At 36.2% G+C, this 15,243-nt stretch overlaps 1 protein-coding gene across 1 annotated transcript; it reads right to left on the bottom strand.

The window, feature by feature from the left end:
• Positions 1–13,113: 13,113 nt before the first annotated feature.
• Positions 13,114–14,899, bottom strand: LOC126718659 (uncharacterized). Its single transcript, XM_050420977.1, has 2 exons — positions 14,841–14,899; positions 13,114–13,648 (listed from the first exon to the last, which is right to left on the bottom strand). Exon 2 carries the CDS (start codon positions 13,641–13,643, stop codon positions 13,194–13,196), a length of 450 nt encoding a protein of 149 aa, XP_050276934.1. The 5' UTR covers positions 13,644–13,648; positions 14,841–14,899; the 3' UTR covers positions 13,114–13,193.
• Positions 14,900–15,243: the final 344 nt, after the last annotated feature.

Below are 15,243 nucleotides of genomic sequence, written 5' to 3'. Positions count from 1 at the left end.
GTAAAGGTCATATATCTCCTACAACTTTTGTCATATATAAATTGCCACTATTAAGAACTTGGAATATTGTTCTCTATTGCCATAGTAAGTATTTGGACTAGTCATGAAACAAACACTGGTGTTCATGCATGTATAGGCAAATGAGGTTGTTCAGTTGTTTTTGTTACACTATTCGTCGTAAGTGTTGTAAATTTTTCCTGTTTTGCCTATGTTGCGTGTTAATAACTTATATAAGTCCAGTGTACATAGCATTTTTTAACTATTTACAGTAGGTACGGCAGCCAAGGTGGATGGGTGCTAACAAAGCTGGACGTTGCGCAGCGAGGATGATCCCTACCTCTTTAATTGGAAGCAACCGAACGTCACCAGTTGAACACAGCCCCATGATGATAAGACAAATGATATTGGTCATGTTAACAGCTTAGAAGTTGATATTAAAGTTTGTACTTATGTAGTCATGCACGTTGTTAGTGCCTTTAATGTTATGTACTGGTGGGGGTTTTACTAAGCCGGTCAAGCAAACAATTCAGTTTAAAACGAAGTTATTGCAATGGGGTTTCACTAAGGTGTTTTAGTATGATTTCCAACTTCTCCAACTTTGTTGCATTCATATTTATATAGCAGTGGAAATCTCAAAAGCAACAATATAGGAGTGTGTTGCATGCCATGCACTTGTTGCTTCATGAACATTGTAATAAACACAACATACCTGGTGTAAAAAACTGACTCAGTTGCAACAGGAAAAAACATGCAGGCCGAGTTGTAATATGTAGTGGAAGGTTGTTCTGCAAAACTCGATTTCACTAAAAACGACTAACAGTAATAACTCGGTAATAAACTACTCGAGTACCACGTACTAGTCTAAGAAAACAAAGTGGAAAACATTTTACTCGATCTTATATTAAGCGAGTTCAACCATAAATCGATTATAATATTATCGAGTACTTTGTTGTAACTCGATACCGTAGTCATCGAGGACATTGTATTACTCGCAGTCAATCACAACTCCAGCCAAAGTTGTCTGTAAGAATCGACGCTTACTTGATTGGTGGACGATCGGTCCAAATGAAGTAACTCGACTATACTACAATCGAGTATTACTGGTGTCGAACAAAAAATATAACCAGGTAACTCGGTAATTTAGTCATCGAGTACTACGTTGAAAATAGCTTTCACTGTACTCGATTTCCTAGATATCGAGTTCCAGATATTACTCGTTTTCAAGGAAAGCGAGTAGACCTGCGTTCCATCACAACTCCAGGGAAAGTTGTCTGTAAGAATCGACGCTTACTTGATTGGTGGACGATCGGTCCAAATTATATAACTCGATTATACTATAATCGAGTACTAACTGGTGTCTAACAAAATATAACCAGTTAGTACTCGATCTCCGTGAAAGCGAGTATTTTAAATTTAACTCGGTAATTTAGTCATCGAGTACTGAGTGGTGACTGTGAAATAGTTTTCACGTTACTCGATCTCCGAGAAATCGAGTTATTTGTATTACTCGCTTTCCAGGAAAGCGAGCAGATCTGCGTTCCATCACAACTCCAGCCAAAGTTGTCTGTAAGAATCGATTCTTAGTTGATTGGTGGACGATCGGTCCAAATTATGTAACTCGGTAATTTGTTAAGCGAGTACTACATTACTCGCTGTTATCAGTATCGAGTTATGTCGTTCCTCATTTACACAGTTCAGTGTTAACAGTTGTTTCATAAAAAGAAAAAAAAGGAAAGCTGATGTTGTGTGGACGCACTGGACTCCCACGGTAGCAGCAGTCGATTGCTCTCGATTCCTCAAGCTCGTAAGCGACTTCCCGGGTTCCAAACATCGATCCTCAACTGTAGTATGACTCTTTTACCCTTGCTTCCCATTGAAATTAATTTCAAATCCTGCATTAATCTCCCTGTCAAAGCTGAAATTTCGAACTATGCAAGTGTGGGGATTTTCATGATTTTGGGTGTTGTGGTCTGAAATGGGTCATGGGTTTTTACATATGCATGTTGTTCATACGATTTGTAGCCTTTAATTACATAAACATAGCTGATTTCTACAAGCCCATTCAATTTAGGGTTCATGTGTTAATATGGAATTTGGGGATTTTCATGGGTGTTGGTGTTTTGACATGAAATAGGTAATGGGTTTTTTTGTATGGATGTTGTACACACGTTTTATACACTTTAATTGCAAAGAACGCATGATTTGTGAGAAATGACAAATTAGAGTTCATGTCTTCATATTGGGAATTTCGGGATTTTCACATGTATTGCTTCATTTGATCTGAACTGGTTCATGGGTTGCTGTGTATGCATGTTGGCAATTCAGTTCTCTATCGTTTATATTCAAAATTTTCACATCTTGGTATGCATGTTGGTTCATTCGCCAATCTTGTTCTTCGTGGAATTTGGGGTTTTGTTGAATTGGGTATAATTGCCTGAAATTGACGACATGGTAAGACATTGATGGATGGTAGTGACTGGTTTTACACCCGTTGCACAATGGCCTACACTGTGGGTTTGCATGATTCTCAAATAACTTGACTGTATGGGTCAATGTTCATGTACGTACAGAAAATATTTCATTTCAATGCATTCATTCATTGACGCTTATTGTGCATCAATATCATGCAGTCTTTTTCTCATGCATATGTACATTGTGTTTATGTGTCTCTAACGCAGTTCTAAATATTGGTTTTCTGTTGTGCTTTCATTCCCACTTGTACATCCTAGTTATGGCTCCTAAGAAGTCTAAAACCATTAAAACCAAAGCCAAAAGAGTGTCTGCCTCCTCATCTAAGCCTGCCAAAAGAGTGTCTGCCTCCTCATCTAAGCCTGCCAAAAGAGTGTCTGCCTCCTCATCTAAGCCCGCAATTGTGTTTGATGAAACAACGTTTCATAATCTTACGAAGGCGCAAAGGTTTGAAAATGTAATTCAGTATTGGACAATTTGGCCGGAACGAGAAATCAATCTAGATGAATTACCACTTGCTGTCCATAGGAATTTACAGTGTAGGAACTGGTTGTCTCTATGTAAAGGTTTACAACCCCCTCCAGTTGCACTGATTAGAGAGTTCTATGCCAATCTCGAAATTCGTTCTGATAATGATTTCGCTACTTGGATTCGAGGTCAATACTTTGTCATAACTAAGAATGATATATCCATTGCTCTTGATGTACCTCGTGTTAGAACACCTACTTATCCATACTCATACTCGAACCGTCCTGAAATCTCTGATGTTATGACTCTTCTTTGCGGAAAATCAATGACATTGGGATTTGAGCCAAGAATTAACTCGAGTGACTTAACCGAGCTTAATTATATCTTATTTAGGATAGCTTGTCACAACATCTTCCCCATCTCCCATGTCCATACTATTCCTAGAGAGAGGTGTTTCTTTTTGTATGCCCTCGTCACTGATGCGTCCATGTGTTTTGCTTCCCTTTTTTATGAAACGCTTGTTCGGGCGCATAGGAGTAAGAGCAAGAAGCATGGTCTATTCTTCCCAGTTTTCATCTATAGGGTTCTATGCTATGTAGGGGTACAGAATTTTCCTTCCCTAGAGTTGATCCACATCACAGCCCCTATAGGAGCCACCTTTCTCAAACAGCGGACTGCACAAAAGAGGAGTGTTGGACCGAGTGTTGGGTCATCAAAAAGGCCACGAGTACAGTCCACCACTGGAGGCGATCATGCTGAGCAGAGTCCTGTTGATCCTACAGGTACCGTTGCTGACATTAGTGACGATGGGGTACATGCTCACAGCACAGCTGCAGACCCCACCGTTCCTCCTCCCCTATCTCTTCGTGCTATGATGGAGACCATTATGACGACTCAAGCAGCTCATGGACAGCTTTTAGATGGCCTTATTGCTGAGGTTGCTGCGTTGAGAGCAGATTTTTCAGAGTACAGCGGTGCTTTTCCACCTCCACCACCGTCTGACTCTTGATGATTGCCTTTGGCAATACATAACAGACAGGGGAAGTAGGGATTGTAGCGTAGGAGTTTTAGGGTTAATTTGTAGCTTCCATACTTTGTGGACCTTGAAAGTTTTTTGATGTGATTCTCAAGTATTTGTATATTATTATATAACATGATTCAAGGTCCACAAACATGGTTTTAATTTTATGATAATATGACCATATTCAGAATGTGTGATGACTTTTATATTGAATGATCATTTGCTTTCTTTCATTTTTTCCTTCAACTGGAATGTTGATATGCATATTTGAAGAAAAACTACAATCATTGAAATGATAACAGAAAGGAACCTACCTCACGATATGCATTATCGATTAGTTATGCAATGGCTACACCAAAAAAATAGAAAGAGATCATAAAAGTAGATTAAGCACATACTAGCCTCTGATCACGCACGTGCACAGAGGTTGTTCTAATTTTATGGATAAGGATTAATTTAAAGCATTTATCATAATTTGGGATTACTACATTTTCCAAACAAAAAAAAAGTACGGCATTGTGATTCACCGCACATAATACTCATCACACCCTTTAGGGTTTTTTTTATTTGTTTCATTTTTATTTATTTATTATTTTTTTTTTTTATGATTGGAAAATATAATAATCCAATATTACAATAACTGCTGTAACTGAACCCTTACCCAAAAAATTGAAGAGACTCTGAGCACGCGCGTGCTAAAAGCCTAGTTTATAGTTGAATTTAAAATTCGTAAATTTCCTATGCCGTACTCATACACGTTTATACTTTCTTGATGAACGTTATATACATTTTTTTTCATAATTAATACCTACGTTTCCTGTTTCCGATCACTGATTTGTTTTGTGTTTCCACTTCTCCATCCATATCCTTATATTTAGGGAAAATTTTAAGATTACAGTGGGGAATTCGTGTGACCCCATCCTTATTTAAAAGTTTATGAAAAGAAGGAAAACTACACGTTTTAAAAAATCCCACTTACTACACATCCATAACAAAAGTGAAAAAGAGTTGAAACCGTAGAAAACATTCTTCACCAACAGAATAAACATTCTTCACCAAGAGGAAGGAAACCATAGGTAGATGAACGAAAGGAGTAATCAAACCTTAGAAATGGTTGGAATTCGTTCTGCATAGCATAAACCAGGAGCAGCTAAATTCTAAGTTTCCTTGCAACTTCCTATGAAATAGGAAATAAACATGCAACATCAATGCTAGGAAAACAAATAAATTATACAATTAAACAATATAATTTTTTCACAACAGCAAACGAAAGCATAGGCAGATGAAAGGAAGAAGTAATCAAACCTTAGGAAGCATTTCCCAGGACCATTAAAATTATCAGTTTCCTTACAACTTGTTATGAAACGGAAAAAAAACATAGAACATCAATCATAGAAAAACAATCAAATTATATAATTACACAACAAAATTTTTTGACAAAAAAGGAACGAAAGTTTAGGCATATTAAACAAACTAGTCGCTAACCCGTGCGATGCACGGGAAAGTTCCTAAAAATGCTAAATATTTTTTTTAATCAAATTAAATGCATTTTTTGTTGGGTTGAGAGAAATTTAACTTAAATGGACATTTTCCCTTTGGATTTTAAGGAATAACTCACACAAAAAGGAACATACAAATTTCAATAGGATTTGAGCTACTCAACCAAGGTAGGTGTGTGTGTGTATATATATGGACGTTTTCGCTTTGGATTTTAAGGAATAATTCACACAAAAAGGAATATACAAATTTCATTAGGATTTGAGCTGGTCAACCAAGGTAGGTGTGTGTGTGTATAGTGACCAAGATTACATATCACATTTAAAAGAAACACTAACATAAAGTAAAATATATGACATGCACACAAATGATCTTAATATTCAAAGAGTTTTGTAAATCAACAACAAAATCTGATTAAATTGCTGGGGGTAGCTTTGCTAACTATATTTTATCAATAAAAAATAACCTTTTTCATAAGACTTGTTTAAGTTGTCATATTAAATATGAGAAAATAGGTGAAGGCATATTGTTGTTGACTCTACACTGTATCACAAAGAGTCTCTCTTGGATTGCTTCATTCTTCTCTCTGCTCTACAACTAAAGCTCCCCCATCATAAGCAACCTGCCTTGCAAAACTATGCAGACAAAAGCAGAATTCTAGAATTTTCATTTCCTACTTTTGCCGCCCTCAACAAAAGTTAAGATTCATGATTTTATCAAAATCTTACATGCCATTATTATTAAAGTTCTCAATATATACACCATTAGCATAGATACAGATTGATTCAAAAGTAGCCTTGTATTAAAAACACTATAATGCAAAAATATCACCAACAAATAATCGTAATATTTGAAGAGAGAAGAACGAAGCAAAATAAAAATAATTAAAATTCACAAAATGAAGAACCAAATATCAAGAACATAGAGGGAGATTGTTGGAAGCAGAATTAACAAACCTAGCATAAATTGTTAAGATTTTAGACTCGATTGGAAAGGAAGTAACTTTAAAAGTTTTAGCTTGCCAAGCTTTCTTACGTTGTTTTATACCTCCTGGAGCAGGGATATCAAGGGAGTTATAGGATGAGCGGATAACAGACCAAACATAAATATTTGCATAGGTATGTATTTCCAATTATAGCAATCCAACATATTTTTATTAAAGCACCCATCTACCAGTAGAGAATCAAACAATCAGGTAACAAAAATCCATACATCAGTAATCAAACCTAGTCTTCAAAAATACAATCAAGTCAGTTCACCCCATCATCACACCCCATTTTTCATATAGCAAAAAGTGTAGCTTCCATGAATATAAGTTATAAAACAGAAATACATGACTTAATGACACATTGAACAGCAAGATGCAGCTTAGTGACCATGGGCCATCATCAAATAGTTTATGCCAATTCAATTATTATTCCAATACATGTACAACAGTTCTCTTGTACGCCCTTTGTCAAATACCTAACAGATATAGCCAAGAAATAGAACTTGATTGATGTACAGGTGCTAAAATAGAGGGACTTTAAAAAAAAATTTTGAATAATGTAATCTAGAAATTAAAAAATTATTGACATATTAGGATAAAAGATATTAAAAATTAAAAATAAAAAGAAAGAAAGAAAGCAAAGAATGAAAAAAAGTACGTATATTTATTTTGATTGATGGTATAATGACTTAAAAAATGAATGAAAATATGTAATTTAATTCAAAAAAAAGGAAAGAGAATCGATCATTCCCTTAATTATGTTGTGCAAACCTAATCCCTAAATCTAATATACGCTTAAGCCAAAAAATCCAATTTATATAAATATTCCTGATTCCCAACACAACCCTAAATACATGTGAAGAAGAAAAAAAAAAACAAAAATAAGATAATACTTCAGAGTTATACTTTTGGTTAGAAAACGTTTTTAAGCTCATTTTCAAGATCAATACCAAACACAGAAAAATGATATGGTTTTCTTGAAAATCACCAATTTCCTAATAAAAAACATTTATAATTAAACAAACAGGGCATTATATTCATATGTTGTTCGAGGTTGGACTCCCTCATAGTAGTCCATTATCAAATTTGAATAGATTGGTTCTATTCCCTTAAAGCATTGATAACAATTTTGTACTTAATATTATAACGTATGATATGTAGCTCACAATATATGAATTTGTACGTAAAAGTTATCTACAAGTCAATTAGAAACTGATAAACAATAAAGGACACACAGATTTATAGAACCAAAATGATTTTACCACCTGACAAACAGATGCACTTAAGGACACATTGCTTTTGTAACTCAAACAATCAGAGAACCTTCATTAATATCTCCATAAAAAATTTGGCTGGAAAAGCTAGATCCGTTTGATGCAGTTTGAATTGTGTTAGTACTTTTTGTAGCAATCTACCATTTGAGACTTGTTATAAAAATATTGTGAAAATATTATAGATATACCGATATAGCATTTCTCAGAGAGTATTTGCCACAGCATGATGGTATTATGGGTTCCTATATATAATTTGTATGGATATAGTCTTTTAGAAGAAAAGAATGTAAGCAAAAAATGCAACTGCGGCCGATGCGTGCATTCTTATAGTCATAACAAACAAATGATAGCTACGTATATAACTGAGAAAGGCAACCTCTCTTACCTATTGCTTCAACGCTTCCACAATATTCAGTGTCTAAGAGCGTTTGGATGCCAATGATTGGAAGAATATAGCAATACAGTTGAGATTATGGTGATGGTTAAACACTTGTTTTTGGGAATTCCACTATTTACTGTAATTGTTAAAATTATATAGTAATATTTCTTAATGAAGAAAGAAAATTTTTAGATGCAAAATATGGAGTATAAATGGATTGTACCATTTACATTATTGGCATTTATATTAGCGCTAGTGAATTGTGACAAACCTTCGTTCGATGGAAAAAACCTTCCTTATGGTTTCCGACGTCCATATGTTCGGAATTCCTGTCCTAGCTGCAACACAAAGAAAAGTCGATGTTGTATATTGATGAAGGAAGGCGAAGGAATATGCTGCAACAGGAATGTTAGTCAGAACATCCAGAATACCCAGTTTGGCCGTATGAGTCCGTATGACCGTGCTAGAAAAACTTATATATAAGCCATCGTCTTGGTCAAAAGAGCTTGGGACAGAAACTGTAGATAAGTTTTTATGAGACAAATATGTGTTCTTATCACCAATTGAATAAAAAGACTGCTTTGTCATCCAAGAATGTTATTTGTTCAAGGATCACAGCTCTGAAAACTTTTTTTTCACTCTTCAATGGTTGATTTATGAGTTTTCTGGGTCTCATTGGAGATAGAGATAGATAGAGATTGGAGTGAGAGAGAAGGAAGGAGGTAGTTGAAGGTTTCACCGTGTGTTTTTTTACGTTTTTCAAAAACTTGGAGTCGGCTGTGTGTTTTTTAGGTTTTTTAGAAGTTTGGAGTCGGCTTGAAGAGAATTGGGTTTGTATTATTGGGTTTTATCACTTTTATGTATTATTATTAGGTTTTAGAGAAAAAAATAAATTAGAATTTTTGTTTTTTTTTTTTTAAATGATGCTGATGTGGAAAATTGTGGTGCCAGCAGAGACTTCGGTTTTATATATATATATATAGATGAGTAATCAAACCTTAGGAATGGTTGGAATTGGTTTTGCAGAGCATAAACCAGGACCATTAAAGTTGTAAAGAAAAGTAAAATCGGAATAGATGGAGAACCTCTTCCTATATAAGATACATAAATAGCATTCATTGAAAAATAGGGGAGCTGTATGTTAAGGTGGCGTAATCAGTTGAGTGGGAGAGGAACAATCTTGGGTTTTGATTATTGTAGAAGGAGAGGTGAACCTGAAAATACACGGGTGTGGGGGAAAAAAAATTAATAAAATAGCAGCACAGCTAACTTTCACCTAACTTCTATCAGTAATAGTAGCGTAATTACAATTGATCCCAGTTAAATTTAGATAGATGGAGGAAAATTAGACACCAATTTCATATTTAAATTGGTGTCGTCCCCACAAGAATCTAGACACATGACAATGGTAACAATTATGACCCTCTTCATACAGTGTTTTTCTAGCCTGTATTGACATGACAAGCTCTACTAAATTTTGATTGTAATGCTTGAACCATGAAACTCGGTTATAAATGCACCACAATAATGACTTTCTTTCTACTCCCACTAAATTCGTAGATTGAGTAAGCTATGAGTCGCAGCGTCTCAATGTCAAAGCGTAAAATGTGAAACAAGTTTGGATCTACTTCAACATATGGATCATCAGAAGCTCCAGCAGATCAACAACTACAGACATACACAGACCACTATGGAGGGAAATGGGTCGGAAAGAAGAGAGATTTCATTAATATGCCAATATACACGTACGAGAGTCTTGGAAGCGTCGGACACATCATGGTCGGCAAACCCACAAAACTAAGTACAGATACAACCGCAATAGAGTTCACCGTAGCAGAACCACCATGGTCAACCCTATACGAGAAGAGGTGTGAGTTGGAGGTGTATTGTCGATGGCACGGGTTACGAGTTCCTAAGGCACGCTCAGCCGAGTTACCTAGAGATGAACCTGCCAACATACTTGCGCGTCTTGAACAAGAGAACAATCAAATGCAAAGGCGACTAGACCGTTTTCACGCGATCCAAAAAGCTAGGAAGCATCTAAAGGGGAAGGCGCAAGAGCGAGCCATGAAGTCTATTAATGAAATTACTGCGTTAGATGATGAAAGAGATATTTCAGACTTCTCAGATTCAAGCAATGATGACTTCCAGAAATTTCTACCTACGAACATTAGACGTTGTTGTTAATGTCTACACATTCTGTGCACTACAAAATGTTGTTCTTAACGTCTGACAAATGATGATTATGTACGTTCAACTTTTGCATTACTAAAGAGAAGCTATTCATTACTTTTCGCTAAGTTTAAATGAAATCAGTTTATCATTTTTTACCTGCTGTTCTTTGTTGCTACATATGAAAATTTAAACTGAAAATTTCATACATTCTACAATACAGACTCTTCCAAACCACACACACCAACCACTCTTTCACACAAAAACCATATGGTTCCTAAAGCAAGGACTCGCCGAAGTAGAGTAGGGCCCAACTGAGACCATCACCGGTGAGGTGTAAAAACACACCTTTGTTCAAGATAATACTCCCTTCCAACATGCATTCCGTGAAACTGGTACTATATTAAATTGTTATGTCAGTATGTTGCAAAACTTAGCATGGATTAGCTAAGTGTAGTAGGCTGGTAATTCATTCTTTCCCTGTTGTTCTTTGTTGCTACATATGATTCTTGTGCTTTGGTTGGAAAATGTCCTCTGCTTAGAAATGTTGATGTTTCCAATATTCTCTCTGTGTAAATTGAAATGTTACCCACATAACACTCATCACCCAACTTAGATTTATTGCACATTACTTGTAGAAAAATTTAATAGATCCAATACATACAGACTCATCCAAACCACACATACTAACCACACATATGATTCAATAATACAAATAATTCATATATATGACACCATCAGTTGCTGTATCATATACCCGAATCCATGTATCTTAGTTCTACAACTGTCCTACTTTATATAAATACATTACATACAGACTCATCCAAATCAGGCCAACCACTCATTCTGTCTTCCTCTTTATGTAGAAGAAAGTTTTTTGTTACTTTCGTAACAAACTTTTGTTTGGCTTCATGTTTTATGGGCAAATCAGCTAAGGGATATGTTTCTATCATCTTCATATAAGTCTATTATTTATAGCTGATGATCTTCCAATTTACAGTTGTTATTGGGTGGATATTGAATCTCAGTGGTAGTCTTATCAAATATAAGAACATGGAAGCTTGATTTTCCTTCACATCTGAAAACTAGAAAATAAACATAACAGATAGAATGGTGTTCAACGAAATCCTGCCAACCATTACAAAACCAAATGTTGTTATCAACAGGGATTCAATCCCACTTGCCAAATACCACCATAGGGAACAATGAGTGTAGCTACCATGGATAGCTTAGCACTGTTTAACCCTGACCACAAGTACCCATCCACACTCACGTGAAAATACAGAGCATCCCTTCAAAGTTTATGCATTGATTTTGGGGGTGAGTTGTCCACCATTTCTACTTATACACTTTGCAGTGCTGCATGTGCTGCTCAACAGTGCGTCACATTGTTGAACCCTATACAGTCATATCACTTACACGCACATGCACACACAGATATGCATCCTTTCGCAATGCACCGTTTTCAAGGATGCAGAGCATTCCTGAAAAGTTTATGATACATTTAACAAAGCTCGGCATTGTCTCGTCAAGTCATGTCAGACGAGGCACAGGAATGCTGAATAGTCTTCACGTGAACCCTATCTAGTCATATCACCTACACGCTCGTCAATACACAAATATGCAGATTTTTGCAATGCACCGTTTTCAATGATGCAGAGCATCCTCGAAAAGTTTATGAAACATTTAATGCAACTCAGCACTGTCTCGTCAAGTCATGTCAGATGAAGCATAGCAATGCTGAATAGTCTTCACGTGAATAAACACACAACCTCCTTTGCAGTACACATCACCTGCCTTCTACTGTACCATAAGCTATATCCATATCAAACAGTTGCCTCAGCGAACCACGTGCACCAACAGGTGCCACTGTATAGCCAAGTCATGTTCGCAGTTAGTATGTGCTCCTCAACACCTCACTAAACAATACAATGACGAGACATATCATCTTTATTCACGTGAATACTTACCCTTACATATAATCACATCCACGTGAATATTTACCCTTGCAAAACTCCTATATAAAGTCCTAGTCCCATTTACATCTACCCTTGCAAAACTCCTATATAAAGTCCTAGTCCCATTTACATCTACCCTTGCAAAACTCCTATATAAAGTCCCACTCCCATTTACATCTACCCTTGCAAAACATCTACAGATACCGATCATAAGTCACATTTTCCAATGTCAATGCGCAATTGGATGCTACCTCGTTTTCCAGATAACTATAGGAGGGAGAGAGATTCCGACGAGAGGGAATACTATGCCGGACTGCAGCGGGAGTGGGACTTTCGTGTGAACGAGTCCAACGCTCTGCACGATGATCTCGTGCGAATCGGAGCGCCTCTTGTTGATCGTGTTTCACTCACACTATCACGACAAAATATGCATCAATATGAGCGTGCAGTGACAAAAATAAAAAAAGAGAATAATCTGATGATACTGCGTAGGTCCAGGTATCACATGCTACAGCTAGCGGAAGAGCTGGCCGCCGCCACGAACCGGCAACTCACTCCGACGGAACGTAACAATGTCCTCAACTACGAGGACTACCTGTCAGAGTGAATGCCTATGTGGTATGTGTGTTATGTCTAGGTTAAGTCAATAATGTTAGTAGCATTACTGTTCGATATGCAATGCATGCATATTGGTGACATCGTGTAAGTTACTTTAAGTTTTCTGTGTTATGTTGTAGGTGCTTATTGTTATGTTCTAGGTGCTTATTGAAAAACATCAATCATGTGTGGGAATATTTGACTTTTATGCGTTCTGTGGGAATAAAGTAGATTACGAATAATGTGCATGGTCCTCACAATCAATAATAAGGTTTACCTAATACAAATGCAACAACAGTGACCCACATACATTTAAAACATAGTTAACAAAAATAGTTAAATAACAAAGTCTAATTACACCACGACACGATTAGTCTTCATCTGACATCTCCACGTCTGACTGATAAATGGGATCAGCAAGAAGTGATTGCATGAATTGTGCGTGCTCGTACCACCCTCCCTCCACTGACTCTCGAATCTCGACTTGGGTCCGATATCGATTAAGACGTATCTTCATTCGATTATTTTCTTCTCTTATGCGGTTCAATGCTTTACGAAGTTCGTCAATCGTGTCTTTAGGCATCTGCGATGCGAGTCGCCGAGGCACTGGCAACTTAAAACCAGTCAACTCATCATAAAACATTTGTTGTTCACAAAATAACCAATCCCACTCCTGTCTCATGGTATTGTGAACATAAGCACTATTTCGCAGATTTGGATTGATTGGATAGCTAAACTCATCTTCCAATACCCAGCAACGACCCATAGCAGTGAACACATCGTGAGGCCTATAGAGTTGTGGGTTGCCAGAACCAGACATTGACACTGAATACAATAACATCAACTGATCAAGTTAATAGTGTGCATCAATTGTTGGTAAATAATGTAATGCTGCATAAGATGGTACATGACAGTGGCGGAGGTAGGATTTCAATTCAGGGGGGGCAAGCTTAGAAGTCAATATTAACCCAAAAAAAATTTTATATATATATATTCAAAAAAATTATAAAAACAACTATAAGTGTCATACAAAAACTATGTAAACTATATTTACACATTTAAGTTAATACTATAAAATAAATTGTGGAAATAAATATATTTTAAAAATATTTAAAATATAGCAATTTACTTGCAAAGTTGTATACACATCTCACTATCTTTTCTTGATTGTTTTTGAAACTATAGGAAAAGTTCGACTTTCTTTTTATTTTACAAACTAATTAAAATTTTAGTTCATAGCATAAACCCACAATTTAAAACTGAAATGTCAACAAATTGAGGACCAAAAAACAATATAAAAAAATTGGTGTGTGTTATTGTGCCTAACGGAAATTCTTCTAATTATTTTTGCTTCTGTCACGAAACTTTTTCCTTGTTTCCTATTTTTTTTCCTTACACGGTGTCATTGACTTAGGTAAGCTTGTCATTTTCCTTGACATTTCAGCAGGGCCAGGAAGCTTTTTTCCTGATTTGTGTTTTTTTTCTACATCAAGGAGGGTAAAGCATTCTAAATATTCCCTAATAGTAGTACATGTGGAATATTTTTGGACAAGTCAAGGGGGGCACTTGCCCCCTCTCCTCCCCCCCCCCCCCCCGACTCCGCCTCCGCCTCCGGTACATGACAAAGACATTCATCAATTTGTGTACTATTACATGCTAAAAATTAAATACTAACACTCAAATTTTACCATAACCATTACACACATAACACGCAATATAACCCAATGTACACACATAACATTTATCACCATTTCTATTGATCCTCGTACGTTTCTTGTAACATCAAACAACACCAAACAACTAATATACCTCTAAAACACCATTCAAGAAAATACACATAACCCTTATTCAAGAAAATACCACAGCATAAGTAATACAAATTATTAAATGAAAATTAAACTCTAACAAAAAAACATACATTATGATTGATAAATTTTTATAGTATCTACAACTATGTTTACCAACACAATAATAAAATTCTCAATGTATTTCAAAGAAGAGAATGAGTTAGGAAAACCTGAGATGATGGAGAGAAAACGCGTGCCCCTGACCGAAAATTCAAAGAATGAGGAGAATATCTGAAAATTATGAGGAGAACTGCATATAGCAGAATAACTCGACTATTAAAGAACCGAGTATTAATAACTCGATTTCCTATTAATCGGGTTAAGCTTCACGTGTGTACAACTGATGTGAAATGGCGTCAGACTAGCATAAAACTCGGTTATATAATAACCGAGTCTGCCATTATAACTCGATTATCGGTTATTCGGGTTTTAGGTACTCGTTTTCCACATGGACGAGTTCTAAGCAGTAACGCGGGAATATTTTATTGCCCAAAAGCCAAGGTGGAACACCAGCGTGGCAAGAACCTGCCCTCAACTCGGTTTCTCAATAATCGAGTTACTTAAGTAACTCGC

The sequence above is a fragment of the Quercus robur genome, chromosome 3 (assembly GCF_932294415.1).
Source record: "Quercus robur chromosome 3, dhQueRobu3.1, whole genome shotgun sequence".
In the NCBI taxonomy this organism is placed as follows: domain Eukaryota; kingdom Viridiplantae; phylum Streptophyta; class Magnoliopsida; order Fagales; family Fagaceae; genus Quercus; species Quercus robur.
This window is presented reverse-complemented; position numbering and strand designations above follow the sequence as displayed.

Excerpts from the sequence above, each read along its gene's own strand:
- LOC126718659 (XM_050420977.1), bottom strand. The coding sequence starts at position 13,643 with ATGTCTGGTTCTGGCAACCCACAACTCTATAGGCCTCACGATGTGTTC.